We start from the raw sequence: 16,751 nt of genomic DNA, 5'->3' as shown, positions 1-16,751 counted from the left end.
GATGTGTAGGAAGGCCTCCTTGAGCACCCCTTTATTCCAGCGACATCCCCCCAGCTGAAACCACTGTCATCAGCTTGTGGTGTGTCCTTTGAGCCCAGTTAAAGTATATTTACATACAATTATGAATTCATAGAAAACACATGGCATCATCTTGTGTTTTATTTATATCGTGTGGCACTTTGGTTGCTCAGTCTACCCTGAACTCTATGCTTGTTGACCTGTCTTTAGATCATTCTTTCCCTCCCCCCTCCCTCCCTCCCTCTCTCCCTCCCTCCCCCTCTCCTTTCTCTCCCCTTCCATCCTTCCCTCTCTTGCTCCTTCCCTCATGGCCCATCGCTCCCTGGGCTTTCGTGTCTGACCCTGAGCGATGACCACACCCACCTGTGTCTGCTGCTGCTACCCAGCCCCCTCTCCGAGCTCCCTGGCCTTACGCGTTCTCTCTACCCACCCGGAAAGCCTTCCCCGACCATCCTCTCTCCTGCGCATCCGGCTTTGTGCTCTCCGTGTGTGCTCACCCACCTCCATTATTGCCCTTCTCACATTATGAGGCAATTCCTGTTGTTCATCTCCCCTCAAGACCGTGATCGCCTCTGTTCTTGGCACGTAGCCCGGTAGTACTAGGAAAACATCTGTTAACAAGTGTGAATGAAGCTCTTCTCTGATTGAGCAACTTTCAAACCGCAGTTGGCTTGCACACCTCCAGGGACAGGATGCTCACTCCCTAGAATCAGGTTCACCCAGTAGGCCTCTCCATGGAGACCCACCGTGGCTCCCTGTGGCAGAATTGGGGATCTCTAGCAAGGCTGTGCTGCCCAGCACCCCTCCGGAGTCTGAAATCTGGAGTGAGAAGATTCAGTGGCTTGTGTAGTGGGTTGAATTGTGTCTCTTGAAAAGATGTGCTGAAGTTCTAATCCCAATACCTGTAAATGTGACCTTATTTGGGAACAGGGTCTTTGCAGATGTAATCAAGTTAATGAGGTCACATTGGGTTAGGGTGGCCCTTAATCCAATACTGGTGTCCTTATAAGAGAAAAGAGAAAGAGACTTGGATACAGAGACACAGAAGATGCACAGACAGAGAAGGCCAGGTGACAACAGAGGCAGAGACCAGAGTGAAGCAGTCACGAGCCAAAAATACCAAGGACTGCAAAAGCCCCCGAGCCAGGAGGAGGTCAGGAGGGCGTCCCCTCCCAGAGCTCTCGGAGGGAGCAGGGCCCTGCTGGCACCTTGGTTTCAGAGTCCTGGCCTCCGGAGGGTGAAGGCAGAAATTTCTGTTGTTTGAAGCCACCGGCTCTCAGGGTACCTCTGTCCCTGCTGTCCTCCACTGCAGCTCTTCATTTCCTGGGGCCACAAGCCTCCTGTGCCACCACTGACCCATATTCTGCATGAAGCCCACTCTTTTTCCACTCAGACACACGCATTTGGAAAGGCAAGCGACATGGCGCACAGAGTCACTGTGCACGGGACTGTCTGAAGTCCCGGCCCACGCTGCGGGAGCCTGCGCCCCGTGCCTCACCCTCCTCTTCTCACTGTGTCCTCGTCGTTGTGCCTCTCACCCTCCTCTTCTCACTGTGTCCTCGTCGTCGGTGTCGGGGTCTCGCTCGTGCCTGGTGACCTGTGTCTTCCAGCCTGCCTGCACGGGGCCCTGAGTGTCCAGGTCACAGAAAGCTTTCTAACCAGCTCCTCCAGCGACTCCATTCTGCAGTTTGAAGAGGTTCAAGTGCCCTCTGCTGGCAGTTGGCTGAGTCCCTGCACGTCAGAGTGACAGCTAGGAGTAGAGAGGTGAACCCCATATCCGCCCTCATCCCTACCACCCGTTCTTGTGTCCTGTCATCCATCACCTCCCACTGTGGCCCTCAAATGCACTAGACCTCCACATCTGCCCACCTGGGATGTTTCTCTTCCGTGAGACTCCCAGTGTCCTCCCACCAGTCCATCTGACACACCCCCAATCATCTCTAAGGCTACTAAGAACTACTTCTTCCAGGAAGCCTCCCTTACTTCACCTAGGTAAATCGATCGCACCTGCTTCCAGCCCCACGGACCCTGTGAACACCCCTCACTCTTTTTTCCTGCTGTCCACACGCCTTATCTGTCCACACGCCTTTCCCCGAGGGGACCACATCTCTCCTGTCCTCAGCACCCAGCACATGGGCTCTGCTGAGGAATGTTTGTTGAATAGATGAATTTATTTTAGAGTTTCTGAGAAGGACTACTCGAAGGTGGGTGTCCTGGGGAAAACTGTATATATTCTTGGGACAAAAGCATTATATATAGATATGTACTCATTGAAAAAAATTCAAGCAACCTGTATAAAACTTTATAAATGGAATATTGGAACTCCTGTAATCCTCTCCCCTCTAACATCCTGTCACAAACCACCACTTGTCACTTCGGGGTCCATTCCTCCCAAACTTTCCCAAGGCATTCCCTTTTATTTCACCTTTTCTTTGTTTTTTCCTTTTTGGGTTTTTTTTTTTAATTTAATTTTTATTTATTCATTTTTTAGAGAGGCAGAGAGAGAAAGAAAGAGGAACACAGAGCTGCTCCTCTATTTGCCCTGAGCGGGGACTTGAACTGGCAACCTTCGCCCTCTAGGACGGCGCTCCAACCAACTGAGCTATCCGGCCAGGGCTTAATTTGTATTGATTTTTATAGATCAGACATAGGAAGAGAGGGGGTAGGGAGAAAGGAAGCATTTGTTCTTCCACTCAGTCGTGCATTCATTGGCTACTTCCCGTGTGTGCCCTGACAGGGGATCGAACCCACAACCTTGTTGTTTCAGGATGACGCACTTAACCGACTGAGCTCACTGGTCGGGGCTACTTCACTTCACCTTTTCTTTCTTTCCCTTTTTTACTTTCTCTCTCTCTCTCTCTCTCTCTCTCTCTCTTTCCTTTCTTCCACCCTGCCTCCTCCCCTCCCTCCCTCCTTCTCCCGCTCTCTCTTCTCTTTCTCTTTCCTTCCTTCCTTCCTTTTTACTTTTTAAACATAAATGGGGTCAGACTATACACATTGTTCTGTGCTTCATTTTTTTTCGTGGGCAGACCCATCGGAGCCCCCTCCAGGTCAGTACCTATAGGTGGATGTGGTTCTCTTTAATGGCTGTAGGACATGCCACACTCCAGCACTACCACATTGTATACATTCCAGATCTGGTGCAGGTGGTTTGTTTTGTTTGTTTGTTTGTTTTTATTTGTTCGCTTGTTTTTTACCGTGGCAAACAGCATGCCTGCAGGCATCCTCATGCCCACATCCTTGTGCTCTGGGTCCGAGGGCAGACCCATTTCATATTGCAATAGACCCTGCCAAATACCTTGCAGGAAGTCCATACCAATTCCCACGCACATCGACAAAGCACATTGTGTCTATTTCTCTACATCCTTGATAACCCTGGGCATCATGAAACTTTTAGAAAATTCTAAGGCAGGACCATGTGGCTGGATCCCCTCCCCTCGGCCCTCCTCCACCCCCCCCTGGCCTGGCCCATTCTTGTTGGTGGCTCCGGCCAGTGCTGAGCAGGTGTGAGTAGATGGATGGGAGTGCGGCCGGATGCAAAGAGGCAATCAAACAACACGACAGTAATTGTGAAGCCAACTGGGAAATCCCTGCTTGGCAAAACCAACCCAGGGTCTCTGAGGATCCCAAGTCCACTTAGGTAAAGGAGACTAGACAATCCTGGGGTGGGGAGTCGAGTGTGGAGGCAGGGGAGGAGAAAGTGCAGGGTCTGGAATACCTCCAAGGGGGGTGGTTCTCATCAGAATCCAGTAGGGGCAGGAGCGTGGGCTGCGGGTCGGGGAGGCCTTGAGCGTTGGTTGGGGCACACAGACTGAGAATCTCTTTTGATCCAGAAACTCTGGAAACCCGGAGCAATTCCAAAGGCACCCTCTTGTGGCCACGTGAGGCCCAGGTCGAGAGCTCGGAGGAGAAGCCTGCGTTTCCACTTAGCCAGGGTGCAAAGGAACGGGCTCCGAAGGTGGGTGGGAACACTGGTCTTGGAGTCAGGCTGTTGGTCCCAACCATGTTGCTCACCATGTTGCTTTGGGAAAGCCAGTCACCTGCCAGCCTCAGTTTCCTTACCTGGTTAATACAGGGGACGAGATGACACAAACGGCTCTCACAGGTGGAAATGCTGACCACAGGCCAGTACGCGGCGAAGCTCTCGCAGGTGTTCCATAGACGTGGCAGGTAGCTGCTCTCTGGCAGGAGGAAACTGAGGCTCAGAGAGGTTCGGTGACCAACCCTTGGTTGCCCAGCTGGAAAGTGACAGAAGTGGGGCTTGAAGCCAGGTCTGTGACTCCAAAGCCCCCTCTCTCCTGCTGTTTCTCATATTCTCCGGGGTCCCTGCCATGTCTTCTCAGTGGTTGAAGGTGTCTTCTAGGGAGAACGGATTCACAGGGGCCGTTAGGGTCCTGGCAGGCAGCCAAGAAGGGAAGTGAAGAATCAGGGACAGACGTTCAGCCTAGCACAACCTCGCACACAGTGCCCAGTCTTTGCGGGAGAGGAAACTATGGCCGCCACTCCTTTAGCCAGCAAAACAAAGTTCTCTGGGCCAATGGCTTACCCAGAAACGGGCCTGGTGGACCCCAGAACTCAGCTCTTACCCGCTGCCCCATGCTGCCTCTGTTTACCTGGCACACCTGGATCTCAGCTGGGTGGAGTGGTTTGGGAACCACCTAAGATGGGCATAGATGACACCCTACGTGTTCCCGGCTGGCACATCTCCATAGGGCTGGTCCTTCAGAAGATACGAGTGAGAAGAGGGCCGAGAGGAGCCCCTGAGCTCGGAGGGGTCTGGGTTCAGACCTCAGGTCTGCCAGTTCCAAGCTGCATGAACCTGGGCAAATGGCTCTGTGCCTCAGTTTCCCCCCTGTAAAATGGGGTTACTCAGAGGATCCTCTAGAGCAGCTACAGGGTTTTGTGGGTGAGCATGAGCCCCTGCGTGTTGCCTTAAACTGAATATAAAGCTCTGACTCGTGCTCACTGGTCTCAAAGAGCCTCACTCCCGCTGGGCCCGGGACAGGACCGGGCGGAGGGGGGCAGGCGAGGCAGGTGCCGGGCCAGATGTCCCTCTGCACTGCCCAAGGGGACCCCAGTGGGAGTTAGAAGCCCACCCAGCATTGAGGTTTTAGACTCTTTTATGTTTTGGACCAGACTTTGGACATTCCCTCCGAAAGAGACGACCATGTGACAGGACCGAGCACGGGAGAGTGACCCTCCAGCGTGCACCTGCATCTCCTGGGCACTGTCAGTTAATGTGCAAGTTCACATCAGTTTCAGTTATTTCTAAGCTAATTATTTTCATGTAACATGCCAATTCAATCAATGTTGAGCTGACGTTGAGCACTACTGAGGCTGCGCCCCATCAGTCTTGTGAGTGCTCCGTGACGTGGCGTGTTCTCCTGTGTCCTGGGTGGGTGTCGTTCTGTCACATGGAAACATTTAGAACACCCTCGTTTATGCCCCGCCCTCTGGCTTTAAAATGACTTTTAAATTTCTTAAACTATGAGGACAACTTCACACCACGGAAGTGGTGCAGGGCTGACCCGAACCCAGGCTGGGTATTCCTGGAGCTCATGTCCCTGCATGAGACATTCAGCCTCCGTGGGGACAGGTCTGGCGAGAGACCTCCCAGGGTCCCAGGTCCATGGCAAGGGAAACTGAGGCAGAGCCTAGGGGTACAGAAAACATGCATTTGCTGAGCTTTTATTTTATGAGGCCTAGTTCTAGGCTCTGGGACATAGCTGTAACCAAGGGTCCAAGTCCTCACCCTCTGTGAGAAGGACATCTGGTGGTAGCAGACAGACAGACAGACAGACAATGAGGAGGGTAAGCGAGTAAATCTCCAGAGCACTTCATGGTGGTAGGTACGATGGAGAGGAATAGAACAGACAGGCTGGAGAGTGAGAAGGACGCTCTAGGTCTAGGAGGATCGTGGGGTAAAGACATAAAGGAGGTGAAGGAAGCGGTAAGCTCTGCAATTCACCTGGGCAGAGGGTGGCCAAACCTTTCTGTAAAAAAAAGGAAATACTCAGGTTTTGTGCGCCCTCTGGTGTCTCATGACTCCTCCATTCTGCCTCTACAGTGCAAAAGCAGCATAGACAATACGTCAGTGGACGGGCATGACTGTGTCCCAATAAAACTTCATTGACACAAACAGATGGAATGTCATTTACCAACGGATCTATGGGAAGAGAATTCCAGGAAGAAGAAACAGCAAATGCAAAGGCCCTGAGGTCACTGCATGTCTGATGTTTGGGGAACAGCAAGGAGAGCAGTGGGGCTGAAGCAGGGTAATTAAGGGGGTAAGGTGAGAGAAGTAACTGATCTGGTGGCCCCTGGAGGGCTTTTTCTCTGAGTGAGACAGGAACCGATGGGGCAGGGGAAGCAGAGGAGTGCTCTGAGCCAGCTTATCTTTTTTAAGGAGCACAGGTGCTATGGGCAGAATCAAGAGCCCAGTTAGGAGACAAACAATTCAAGTGAGGTAAGAGGCGGTGGGGCATTGGTCCCAGGTGGGGGCGGAGGAGAGGGTGCAGAGTGGTCAGATTCTTGGTATAGTTTGCAACTAGAGCGCAAAGAGTGAGCATGAGAGCAGGTGGGGTAACTTCGAGGTTTAGGCTTGAGCAACAGGAAGGAGAGGACTACAGAGAAACTGCAGGAGGAGTGGAGTGGGGAGAAAACCCAGAGCTCAGATTTGGCTGTGGGAAGTGGGGGATCGCAGCCTTCCCCGGGGAGAGGGTGAGGAGGCTGCTGGACAGGACTCTGGGGTCTCGGGAGAGGTCCAGGCTGGAGGCTTGCACAGGGAGTCATCAGCCCGCAGATGGTACTTAAGGCCCAGGAGACAGGTGGGGTAGCAGGATAGAGGGAGAGAGAAGAGGCCCCAGAGTCATCTCGGCACCCAGTTCTGGAACTGTGGCCAGAGCCAACTCCAGGCTTCACTGGACACACGCTGAGCCCACGTCTGCCGCTCACTTCTTTGCTCTGGCTGTGGGAGTGACCTGCACCACCTCGTCCACGTTCAGTGTCTCCCCAGCTCCCTCCTTCCTGCCCTCTCTTCCCCCTGGACCCCGTCTGCTCCTTCCCCACAGAGCTAGGCCCCCTCCACTCCTCCTTTAGCCCAAGGGAAGGGATCAGTGGCGGCTGGGCCATTTCCATCACCCTTACCATCTGGAAGGCTTGGTCCTCATTCAGGGTTGATGGGGACTATCACTGCCAGCCCTTCGTGGATGTCTTTGAACTTGGGTCTGGTGGTGGTCAAGCCCTTGGTACTATTTGGGGGCTCCCCCTCCCTCATGCTTGGTACATCTTATAACCTGGTCAGTCCCAAGTTATTCTTGGAACCCCTTTCTCTATGGTCTCACCAAGCCAGCAGAGTGACTAGAATCACCCCCTTTTACAGATGAGAAAATCAAGGCCCAGAGAGTTGAAATCACCTGCCTGGATGAGCAGAGGCAGGGCTGGAATGCAGCTCCTTGACTCTGGAGGTACAGTATGTCTGCTTCCAGGTGACAAACGTGCTCCCAGGGGTGCCTACCATGTGCCAAGCACTGGAATGCCACCCAAGGGGGCAGTGTTGGCAGGAGGGCCCAGCCTCGGCGCTGGGGTGGAGGTGAGGGGCTGCTGAACTCACCATAGGAATTCTTCTTACTCCCCTGACGCCCGATCAGGACCTGGGAACAGAACATGTTCAGGCAGGCTCCGATGGCCCATTTGCTGATTATGCAAATGTCCCTGTCCTGTGGCAAAACTTTACCCAGAGGGGTTTTTTTTTAAGTGTGTTTGGGCCTGGATTTGCACTACAGACAGAGCTGTGATCAGGAGTCAGGAAACGAAAGTTGGATGACAAAAAGGAGTCCCCTGTATATGACCAAAGTGGGACAGGCCCTCCAGGCAGGAGGGGGAGCACTGGGAGACTGTGAGGCAAGAGATAGATGAGGTGGGACAATGCCCTGTCCCCCCCTTTTCCAAGTGGCACTGTAGTGTAGACAAGACTGAGATCAAACCCCAGCCCCTCTGCCATCTAGCTCAGGGGCCAGGAAAGTATTCCCCTACCTTCTCAGCCTCAGTTTCCTAATCTATCGAACAGGAAGGGCAGGGCCCACCTCTGAAAGTTTTCATTCATTCATTCATTCAATGGGCCTTTATGATGTGCCTCTTGCTTGCAAATATATATGGAGGACAACCTTTCTTCCTAACTTTATCTTGCCCTGCTCCTTGTAGCAACCTCTCCCCTCCATTGCACCAAACTCAGGGTCTCCACTCTCCAGAATGCCTAACATCCCTGGCCTCAGTTTGTTGAAGTGCATCAGTGAACTCTGGCCTGGGAAGTGGGAGCACTTGAGTCCTTGGGGGAGCCACTGTTCTTCTTTGGGACATTGTTCCTTTGATTAAAATTGCGGAGGGGGAGGGGTTACCAGAATGCCAAGCTTCGCACCCCTGGCTTTGCATCCTGTGATTCTGACCCGGATTCAGGAACACCTGGCATATAGTCAGCCCTGTCTCCATCTGCACCCACAGAAGACAGCACTAGCCGATCAGGGCATTCTCACTGCTGAGCCCTGCAGGGCCCTTGGAATCTTTCCACAGGGCACCCGCCAGCCATCACCAATCAAATTCGAGTTGGCAGTTGAGATTAAACGAACTTTTCATTCCCAACCAGCGCACTGGGTTGGGCGGGAAGACGCATCAGAGAGGCACCAGAGGACACAGTCAAGGTGATGAGCACGTGGTGGGTGGCAGGGATTGGCACAGGGTGGTGGCGGCGAGAATGTGGGGCAGTGGTCCACTGGGTCGCCCAACGGGGACACAGAGGTGTTATTCCTGTCATGTCAGCCGCTCTTTACAGTTGAGATGTGCCCAAGGTGGGCTTCACCTGGGTAGATTTTGTCCACGGAGGGTGAGACATCAACTGTGATGTCTCTGTCACTGTAGTTGGGCTGTGGTCGGGATCGCAGAGACTGGCTGAGCTAGTCTCCAGCCGCTCGGAGGGCACAGCCACGGTGGTGCTAAGCCTCAGATCTGAGGTGAGGTCGCCAGGGCAGGAAGCCCTCAGCCTGGCAGCCACAGGGGTTTATTTCAACCCTGAGCCCTCCACCCCAAGGAAGCCTGTCTGGTCTGATTGCAGCTGACAGTGTGCCGCGGGCTGGTCTTTGATTGAAATACTCCCATTATGTAAGGGGGTTAGTTACATAAATAGTCTTGTGATGTCTGCGTCACGAGTCCACAGAGGCACTGGTCTGGCTGTTGTGTTCTCTGAACGTTTTCTGAATCTGGTGGTCGGACCTTGCTCCACGGGGCCGGGTGGGCCAAGCACACCTGCATCTCTGGGCTAGCACAGCCCCAGGAGGGGGCCAGGGCTGGTGTGCCGGTGAATGGGTGTCCGCAGGGAGCAGTATCGTGCGATAGTTGTCACCAAGGGTCTGGCCCCAACTGCCAACATCCCAATCCCAGCAGAGATTTACTGACCAGGGGACCGTGGGCAACTTCCCGAGCTTGGTGCCTCGGTTTCCATATCCGTTAAAGACAGTAAGCATGGCACCTGGGAAGAACACAAGACTTGCTGCATGTTACAGACTTGGATCACACGGTGAGGGCTGCGTAGTCATTGGATGACTAAGCTCAGGTGGCAAGCCGGGCTTTTGAACAATTACCGCTTTAGCTGCTTGTTTCTCTAAATCAAGATTTCCTGAATGTTCCACAACCGAAGCAAAGGACGGCTGATGTCGGACTGTAATCCATAAGCCTTGGTCTCAAAGTTCTCTGTCATCAAAACAGCTTCCTTGTCTTCTCTCTGTCTGCAAGACAAGTAGCCCGTGTGCATCTGCGTGTGTGAGCTGCGCCCATGCTCACAGCATGCGGCTGTCACTTATACGCTGGGCCGCCACATGGTGATTTTACTGGGCTTCTCTGCAGGAAAGTAATTTGAAAGCCCACCACCCCAGATGAGCTCCCCCACCCCCTCTGACTTGACCAGTGCATGCCATTTGTCAACCACCCCCTCTGGCTTTCAGCTTCTGTTTGCACCTGTGTTGGCTAAGTCCTAGGAGTGGCTTATGTCTGATGACCTCCAGAGCTTCTGGACAGGTGGCTCCTGGTCATTTGTTTGGGAAACCGAGGAAAGCAAGATCCTGTTGTTCTGTTGCACTGGGAGGAGGTAGGCAGATGACAGCCATTCAGTCATTAGCACAAAGTCCATCTCTCCTCCAACAAGTCGCCTTGGGGACAGCAGAGCAAGCCAAGGAAACCCACCCTGCACCCTCTGGTCCCTAACACACAGTAGGTGCAGAGTGGAGTCGACTGGAAGCTGGGTTAGTCCCTGATGCTGGATGGTGTGGATAAACTTGAGGCGGGGTCAGCACAGCCGGATGGTGTGGATAAACTTGAGGTGGGGTCAGCACAGCTGGACTGTCAGAGACCCACGGAGGTGACAGCCAATGGTTGGGAAGGGATCCTATGGTTCAAGTCCGCACAGCTCACTTGCAGTGCACGGGGCTTCCTAGAAACCCTCTCTGTTGCAGGGGATGTGGTTGTGGAACGGAGCTTCCTGCTTTCAAGGCATCCGCAGTCCCAGGGAAGCACAGACCGTTGGCCGCCATTAAAGCACAGCAACCACAGCGCCCTTCATTCCGGGCTGCTGTGTGCCAAGGCCCTTCCAGTCACTGGAGATAAAAGGTGAACAGTGGACAAACTCCCTGTTTTCAGATAGCTCACACAGGTGGGGTTGGGTGGGTGGGCCAATCCAGAAGTGAAAGAGAAGACAGGGAACAGTTGTTTCCAGTCCCCAAGAAGAATTCTCTTCAGTGGAGTGGGCAAAGAACTGAACTCCAGAAACCTTCTGTGAGAAGCTACTCTGTGCCAGGCCCCAGTAGGGGTCAGATTACAAAGGGCCTCCTGTGTTAAGCTAAGGAGGTTAGACTTTATCTCCGAATCTATAAACACAGGACTGGGAGAGGGTGTCATATATAATGCTGGAGTTGGTAGTCTTCCTAGCTACTTAAGCTGGACTTTGAAAACTCTTGAGAGGATAGGGTTGGCTGAGCAGCCCTGAGTTGGGTTCAAGAATTAGAGGTTTGAGGCATGTTTTTGAGTGTGTCACCAACTATAAATAAGGAAAACAACTCCCTCTGTGCCCAAACACAGGACCATGACGAGAGTGACTGTGAAACGGCTCTCGAGAGTGAGGCATAAGTATAATTACTGTTTTTCCACCTGTCGACGTGGCCTCTCAGGGAAACAGGGAGCAGTCTCTCCCCGCAGGGATGAGAGGTTGGGTGGGGCGGGGCAGGGCCACGGATCGGGCTCTCGGGCCACAGTTCCCTGAACCACGGCTCTCTCCTCCTCCCCAGCCTGATGACCCACAGCGGTGGCTCCCGTATATATTCCTGAGTCGCAAGTTGACAGTCACATTTTGACGGAGGCACAGAAGAGCTGAACCCAGGACTTAGGTAAAAAAAAAAAAAAAAAAAAAAAAAAGTGGTCTTCTGGGCCTTCAAACCGGGCAGCACGAAATCAGTGCCCAGTGCCTGTGAGGAGCTCAGGGAAGCCACGTGGCGTGGCAGAACCAACACAGGTTTTTCGTGGAGACAGGCCTGGCTTCAAGTCCAAGTTCTACCAGGTATTATTAGCTGTGATCCTTGGGAACGTGACTTCCACCTGACGTTCTTCACTGTAAAAGGCAACGGGAGCGCCTTCGTGGGGCCGGGCCCGGGGAGGTCTTCCACCTGCCGCCGCGGGTTATGGCTTTGGCACATAGTAGGTGCCCAACAAGTATCAGTTAGTTCATCCATTCCATTTTCTCTGCCCTTTCTTCCTCCCTCCCTCTTGTCTTCATTTTTTCCTTCCCTCTTTTCACAAAAAGTGGGGAGAACAGCCCACTTTGAGATCTATGGGAATTTTTTTTTTTAGAAAATATAGACCTGACTCCCACACAACTCACCGGCCTGTTGGGGGAGTATCAATATGAGCTGAGAAACAAGGGGATAATGTCACAGGCAGGCAAAGCCAGGTGGACCGGAGCAGCTGCAGGTGCTGCGGAATCTCAGAGGCGGCTGTGACCACGTGGAGTGGCGAGAGACAGTCTCGATGCTCTTCAAAGGGAGAAAGGGCTCCAGAGAGAGGGACACAGGCCGTGGAGGAGGCCAGGGAGGGAACGGGGCCGGGATGGTTTGAGGCCGGCCTCCCAGCGGAGAATAATGGGGGAGTTGGTTAAGTAGGCCGGTGCTGGGCATGAAGGGATCTGAACACGTCAGGCTGCGCGGTCTGGCCCCCACGCAGGAGGCAGCGGGCACTCTGATGGGACAAGCCCGGGCCTAACCCGATGACCTTGGGCATTTTGTCCAGCCGCATGTGCAAAGTGGTCTGGGGCAGAAAGAATGTTTCCTGCCTGTACCGGTCAGGGTGGGCTGGGTTACGCTACAGAAACAAGTCACCCCCAAAACTCAGAGGCTTAAAGCGATGGTGGTTTAGCTCTCACCCACGCACAGGCTGCTGCTTTAGTGGTCACACTCCTCAGACCGTGTGATGGCCGGTGACCCAGATGCTGCAGTTCAAGGTCACCTCCATCTTGGTCCATGCTTCTCTAACCCCCACAGGAAGGGAAGGAGGCGTGGAGAATACCACACCCCCCACCATTGGACAATCTCTTGCAAACCCTTCATTTTACTAGTAGGAGCTCTCAGACCGAGGGGGAGGTGGCTCAGGCCGCTGTGGGCAGGTTTCCCGTGGGGAGCAGCTGTCTATTGGCCAGCAGGTGGGGTGGGGCCATCGCTCCTGGGTGAGGTCAGGCCCAGCCCTGTCAGTGTCCCCAGTCTGAGGGGGGACTCCAGGGAGGAGTCCCTGGCAGTGTAGATTGTGGTGCAAAGGTGTGTGTAGACCACCAGCCATTCGGGGACAGGAGGAGGAGATGGCAGAGGAAAGAGGAGAAGGAAAAGAAAGAGGAAGGAGGGGAGGAGGGGCAGGCAGGAGGGGTAGGGGCCCACCAGGCTGGCTGGCATGGAGGCCTCGCCCGCCTGCATTTCCCAGGCAGCCTCCCTCCGCCGCCGACCTCACCTTCCCTCCGGCCAGTTGGTGTGCAGGGCCCACGGCCGGCTCAGGTCTCCTTCGCTCGCTCAGAGTGGCCCTGCTTGCGGCCCCGCCGGCGTTGGCACGGTGACAGTAGCCAAGTGTGCAAACTTGTGCCATTGTCCCCAGGCCAGGGGGAGCCATGGAGACTGGCTAATATGACACAGGAAAATGTTTGCTGATGGCAATTCTATGGGCTTTGTCCACCTCTTTCTCCATCATGACGACTCGATTTAAGTCCCTAACTGTTTGACTACAAATGCAAGGGGACCGTGCAACGCCAACCTTTTGTCCGGCTGCGCTGAATGGGCAATTCAGGCTTTGTGCAGCTCAATTGAGGAAGCAAACATAAAGACAAGATTCCTGAGAGCTCCGCTGCCTTCCCATGGATATCCCAGGCCCTCGTTAGAGAGTCCTCCCCGGCCACCTCTGCCCGTACCCCGGTGCCACCGGCCCTCGCAGGCCTGCCGGAGCCATGCCTCGGGGGCTGGGGTGTGGGGTGGGAGAGAGAGAGGAGAGGAGAGAGCCACTCAACGCTCAAGGACAGCGGGGAGAGACCGCCAGCCCGGCTTACCCGTCCGATTGTCCGTCTGCACTGGAGCATGGCAGCTGCAGGCCCGAGCCCTGGGGCAGGACAGCAGCCCATCTCCTCTGGGCCCAGCCCCTCCTCAGGCCTGGACTTCTTAAACACACAGACACGCGCACACACACACACACACACACACGCACGCGCACACACACACATGGCCCCCTCAAGAAACCAGGGAACCGAGGTCAAGGGGAGGAGGGCGTTGAGGCCGAGGGGGGCGTGGGGCTGAAGGGTAGAAATTTACCGGGAAATGATTGCATTTGGGAGCTGTCTTTTTTGTGATGGTCCCCATGGTGACAATTTGTGATGGCAAAGAATGTGGGAACGGGGCGCTGCCGCCTGATTGGGATGCTTTGTATCTGGAGAGGCGCTCCTGATTGGCCTGAGGGGCCCCCCAGCTCCGGGGACGTGTCCTCCGTTCAGCCCACTCGAGGGCGGGCGGCACAACCGCTTCCAGCTGGACACTTGGAGCTCACTGGCCGCACGGGCCTGGCCCCGGTCTGCGGCGGGAACCAGCTGGGCCACATTGGCGGGCCCGGACCCGGGCCCGCACCCCTGGTCAGTGTGGAGGCCCTGGCGGCAGGGCCCCGTCTGGGTGGGGGCCCGGGGCAGGTGGGGGCCCAGGGGAGGGGTGAGAGGCTGTGGGAGGTGGTCTGGGAGGCATGAAATTGCTGCAGATAGGCTTCTACAGGGGAGTTCCTGCTGCCACAGCCTGAGCTCAGCCCGCCAGGCAGGCCTGGGCTCGAGTGCCAGACAGGGGTCCTGCCTGTCCTGCGTGAGTGCTGGGGGTGGAGCGTGGGGACCGAGGAGGGGGGCTGAGCCCACAGGGCTGGGGTGGGGGTGGGCGGAGGGGGCGCCGCCAGGGGGAGAGGGGGATTGGCTTTGCCTGAAACTGGAGCAGTCACCTCTGCTCAGAAAAGAAAACCCTGCTGACAAGCTGTGCACATTGGCAGCAGGATGTGTGGGACCCACAACTGTCCCGGGGCCAGGGCACCTGTGCTCCAGCCCCGGAGATGCTACCTGTAGCTGGATCACCTTGGGCAAGTCACTTGACCTTTCTGAGCCTCAGCTGCAAGTTGAGGGCCATGGACCCAGAAGGACTAAATGTGCTCGAGCCTGTTCCGTCACAGGCGCTCACGCAATGCTTCGTGGCTGGAACGGGTGTCCCACCACCCGGGACTGTGCCTGGGGCCGAGGGGTGCTGGGGCCGCGGCCCCTGACTGCAGCCACATGGCCTTCGGGGAGAGCAGAGCTGGTCGCTCAGAGAGACTACAATGGCTTGTGTGTCCCCCAGGTCAGCTCTGTGCCCTCCCTGGAGCTACCAGCCACCAGCAGAGCCGCCCTCTTCATGGAAAGCCCCGTGAAGTGGCCCCCCTGGTGATGGCATCCGACAGTGACGTGAAGATGCTGCTGAACTTTGTCAACCTGGCGTCCAGTGACATCAAGGCGGCCCTGGACAAGTCCGCGCCCTGCCGCCGCTCCGTGGACCACCGCAAGTACCTGCAGAAGCAGCTCAAACGCTTCTCCCAGAAGTATTCCCGGCTTCCGCGGGGCCTCCCGGGCCGAGGGGCCGAGCCTCTGCTGAGAAGGGGGCCTGAGGACCGGCCCGCGAGGCTGCCCCTCGGTTCTGGCCCCGATTCCTGCCCTAGCAGTGGTGGGGACTGCAAGGAGAAGGCTCTGGGGAACCCCTACCGGGAAGGGTGTCTCTCTAAGGAGCAGGCCCTACAGGGGCAGAGTCCAGAAGCTGTCAGGCCTGGCCAGGTGCCCATGAGGAAAAGACAGCTGCCCGCTTCCTTCTGGGAAGAGCCGCGGCCCACCCACAGCTACCCCATGGGGCTGGAGGGGGTACTGGGCCCCAGAGAGGGACCTCCCTATGAGGGTAAGAAACACTGCAAGGGCTTGGAGCTCTTAGGGCCTGAGATGGCCCTGGTGCCCATGTCCCCACAGGCACTGGCTGAAAAGGAGCCACACAAGATGCCTGGGGTCTCCCTGGTGGGCCGCGTCAATGCCTGGAGCTGCTGCCCCTTCCAGTACCATGGACAGCCCATCTACCCGGGCCCTCCAGGGGCCTTGCCTCATGGCCCGGTCCCCAGCCTGGGCCTGTGGAGGAAAAGCCCAGCTTCCCCTGGGGAACTGGCTCATTTCTGCAAGGATATGGATGGCCTGGGGCAGAAAGTATACAGACCTGTGGTTCTGAAGCCGATCCCCACGAAGCCGGCCATGCCCCCGCCCATCTTCAACGTCTTTGGCTACCTCTAGCTGGCCGCATGGGCCTTGGCCCCCACCTCCAGCCTGCAGGAGTGTTGGGGGCCCCAGGAGCTCTCCTTGTGAGGAGCGGGCTGGGCCATGGTGGCCTCTTGAGAACCATCTCTTTGTATGCGTGTGGGACGGGGAGAGCAGGAATGGGACACGGTTCCTCAGGCAGTCGCCCGAGCCTGGCCCCTCTCCAACCTGGCCAGAGCCTGACAGATCATCCCACAGTCCCTGGGCAGACCCTGGGCGGTGGGGCTTTGCCCAGGTCTGCCAGCCACCCCAGAAGCCCGAGTTACACATCTGTTCACCTGCCACCCCTTGTGTGAGCCAGTCTCAGTTCTGTTCTTTTTGTTCTTTGTAAATATTAAGAATGTTAAAAGAATAAAGACATTTCTTTTTGCAGTTTTCACATGTTGGGTGTCATGACGGTGAGTGGTGCCCAGGCCTAAGAAACACTGGCTGTGCCCAAGATGGCTGCTTATGGGGCGATTAGCTGTAGGGGAGCCCGGGGTGGCCCAAGGGCCTCGTGCTGTCCGGGAATGGACACTGGAGGCCAGCAGCTCACTTCAAGAAAAGGAGGGTGGGGACAAGTCTGAGGGAGGCCTGGATCCTCAGAGGGTCCAAACTGGTACCAGGGGAGGTGGAGATGTGGTCCTGGCTCCGCTGTGCGGTGTGGGGCTGGACCTGGCCTCTCAGGACCTCCCTGCCCCACCTGCAGAATGACGGGTGGAATGGCAACGGTCCCCTCTGTGGGGACTTCCACTCTGATCAGGCCTCAGAATCCTTCTTAACACAAGGCTCCAGGATTGGTAAATTACTAAGGGATTTTCGCACTGTGCCCGTTTGTACC

General features: G+C 55.7%; 1 protein-coding gene across 3 annotated transcripts; it reads left to right on the top strand.

Annotated features, from left to right (window-relative positions):
• Positions 1-8,683: 8,683 nt before the first annotated feature.
• FAM181A (family with sequence similarity 181 member A) lies at positions 8,684-16,039 on the top strand. Of its 3 annotated transcripts, none has more exons than XM_066276253.1 (2): positions 8,684-8,714; positions 14,943-16,039. In XM_066276253.1, the coding sequence occupies exon 2, from the start codon at positions 15,029-15,031 to the stop codon at positions 15,905-15,907; it is 879 nt and encodes a 292-aa protein (XP_066132350.1). In that variant the 5' UTR covers positions 8,684-8,714; positions 14,943-15,028; the 3' UTR covers positions 15,908-16,039. The 3 variants fall into 3 exon arrangements, with proteins under 3 accessions (XP_066132350.1, XP_066132348.1, XP_066132349.1); XM_066276251.1 differs by lacking the exon at positions 8,684-8,714 and adding an exon at positions 11,409-11,444; XM_066276252.1 differs by lacking the exon at positions 8,684-8,714 and adding an exon at positions 14,160-14,206.
• Positions 16,040-16,751: the final 712 nt, after the last annotated feature.

Source organism: Saccopteryx bilineata, chromosome 4 (assembly GCF_036850765.1).
Source record: "Saccopteryx bilineata isolate mSacBil1 chromosome 4, mSacBil1_pri_phased_curated, whole genome shotgun sequence".
NCBI lineage: Eukaryota > Metazoa > Chordata > Mammalia > Chiroptera > Emballonuridae > Saccopteryx > Saccopteryx bilineata.
This window is presented reverse-complemented; position numbering and strand designations above follow the sequence as displayed.

What these genes read in the sequence shown, in the direction of transcription:
- FAM181A (XM_066276253.1), top strand. Translation starts at nt 15,029, where the DNA reads ATGGCATCCGACAGTGACGTGAAGATGCTGCTGAACTTTGTCAACCTG.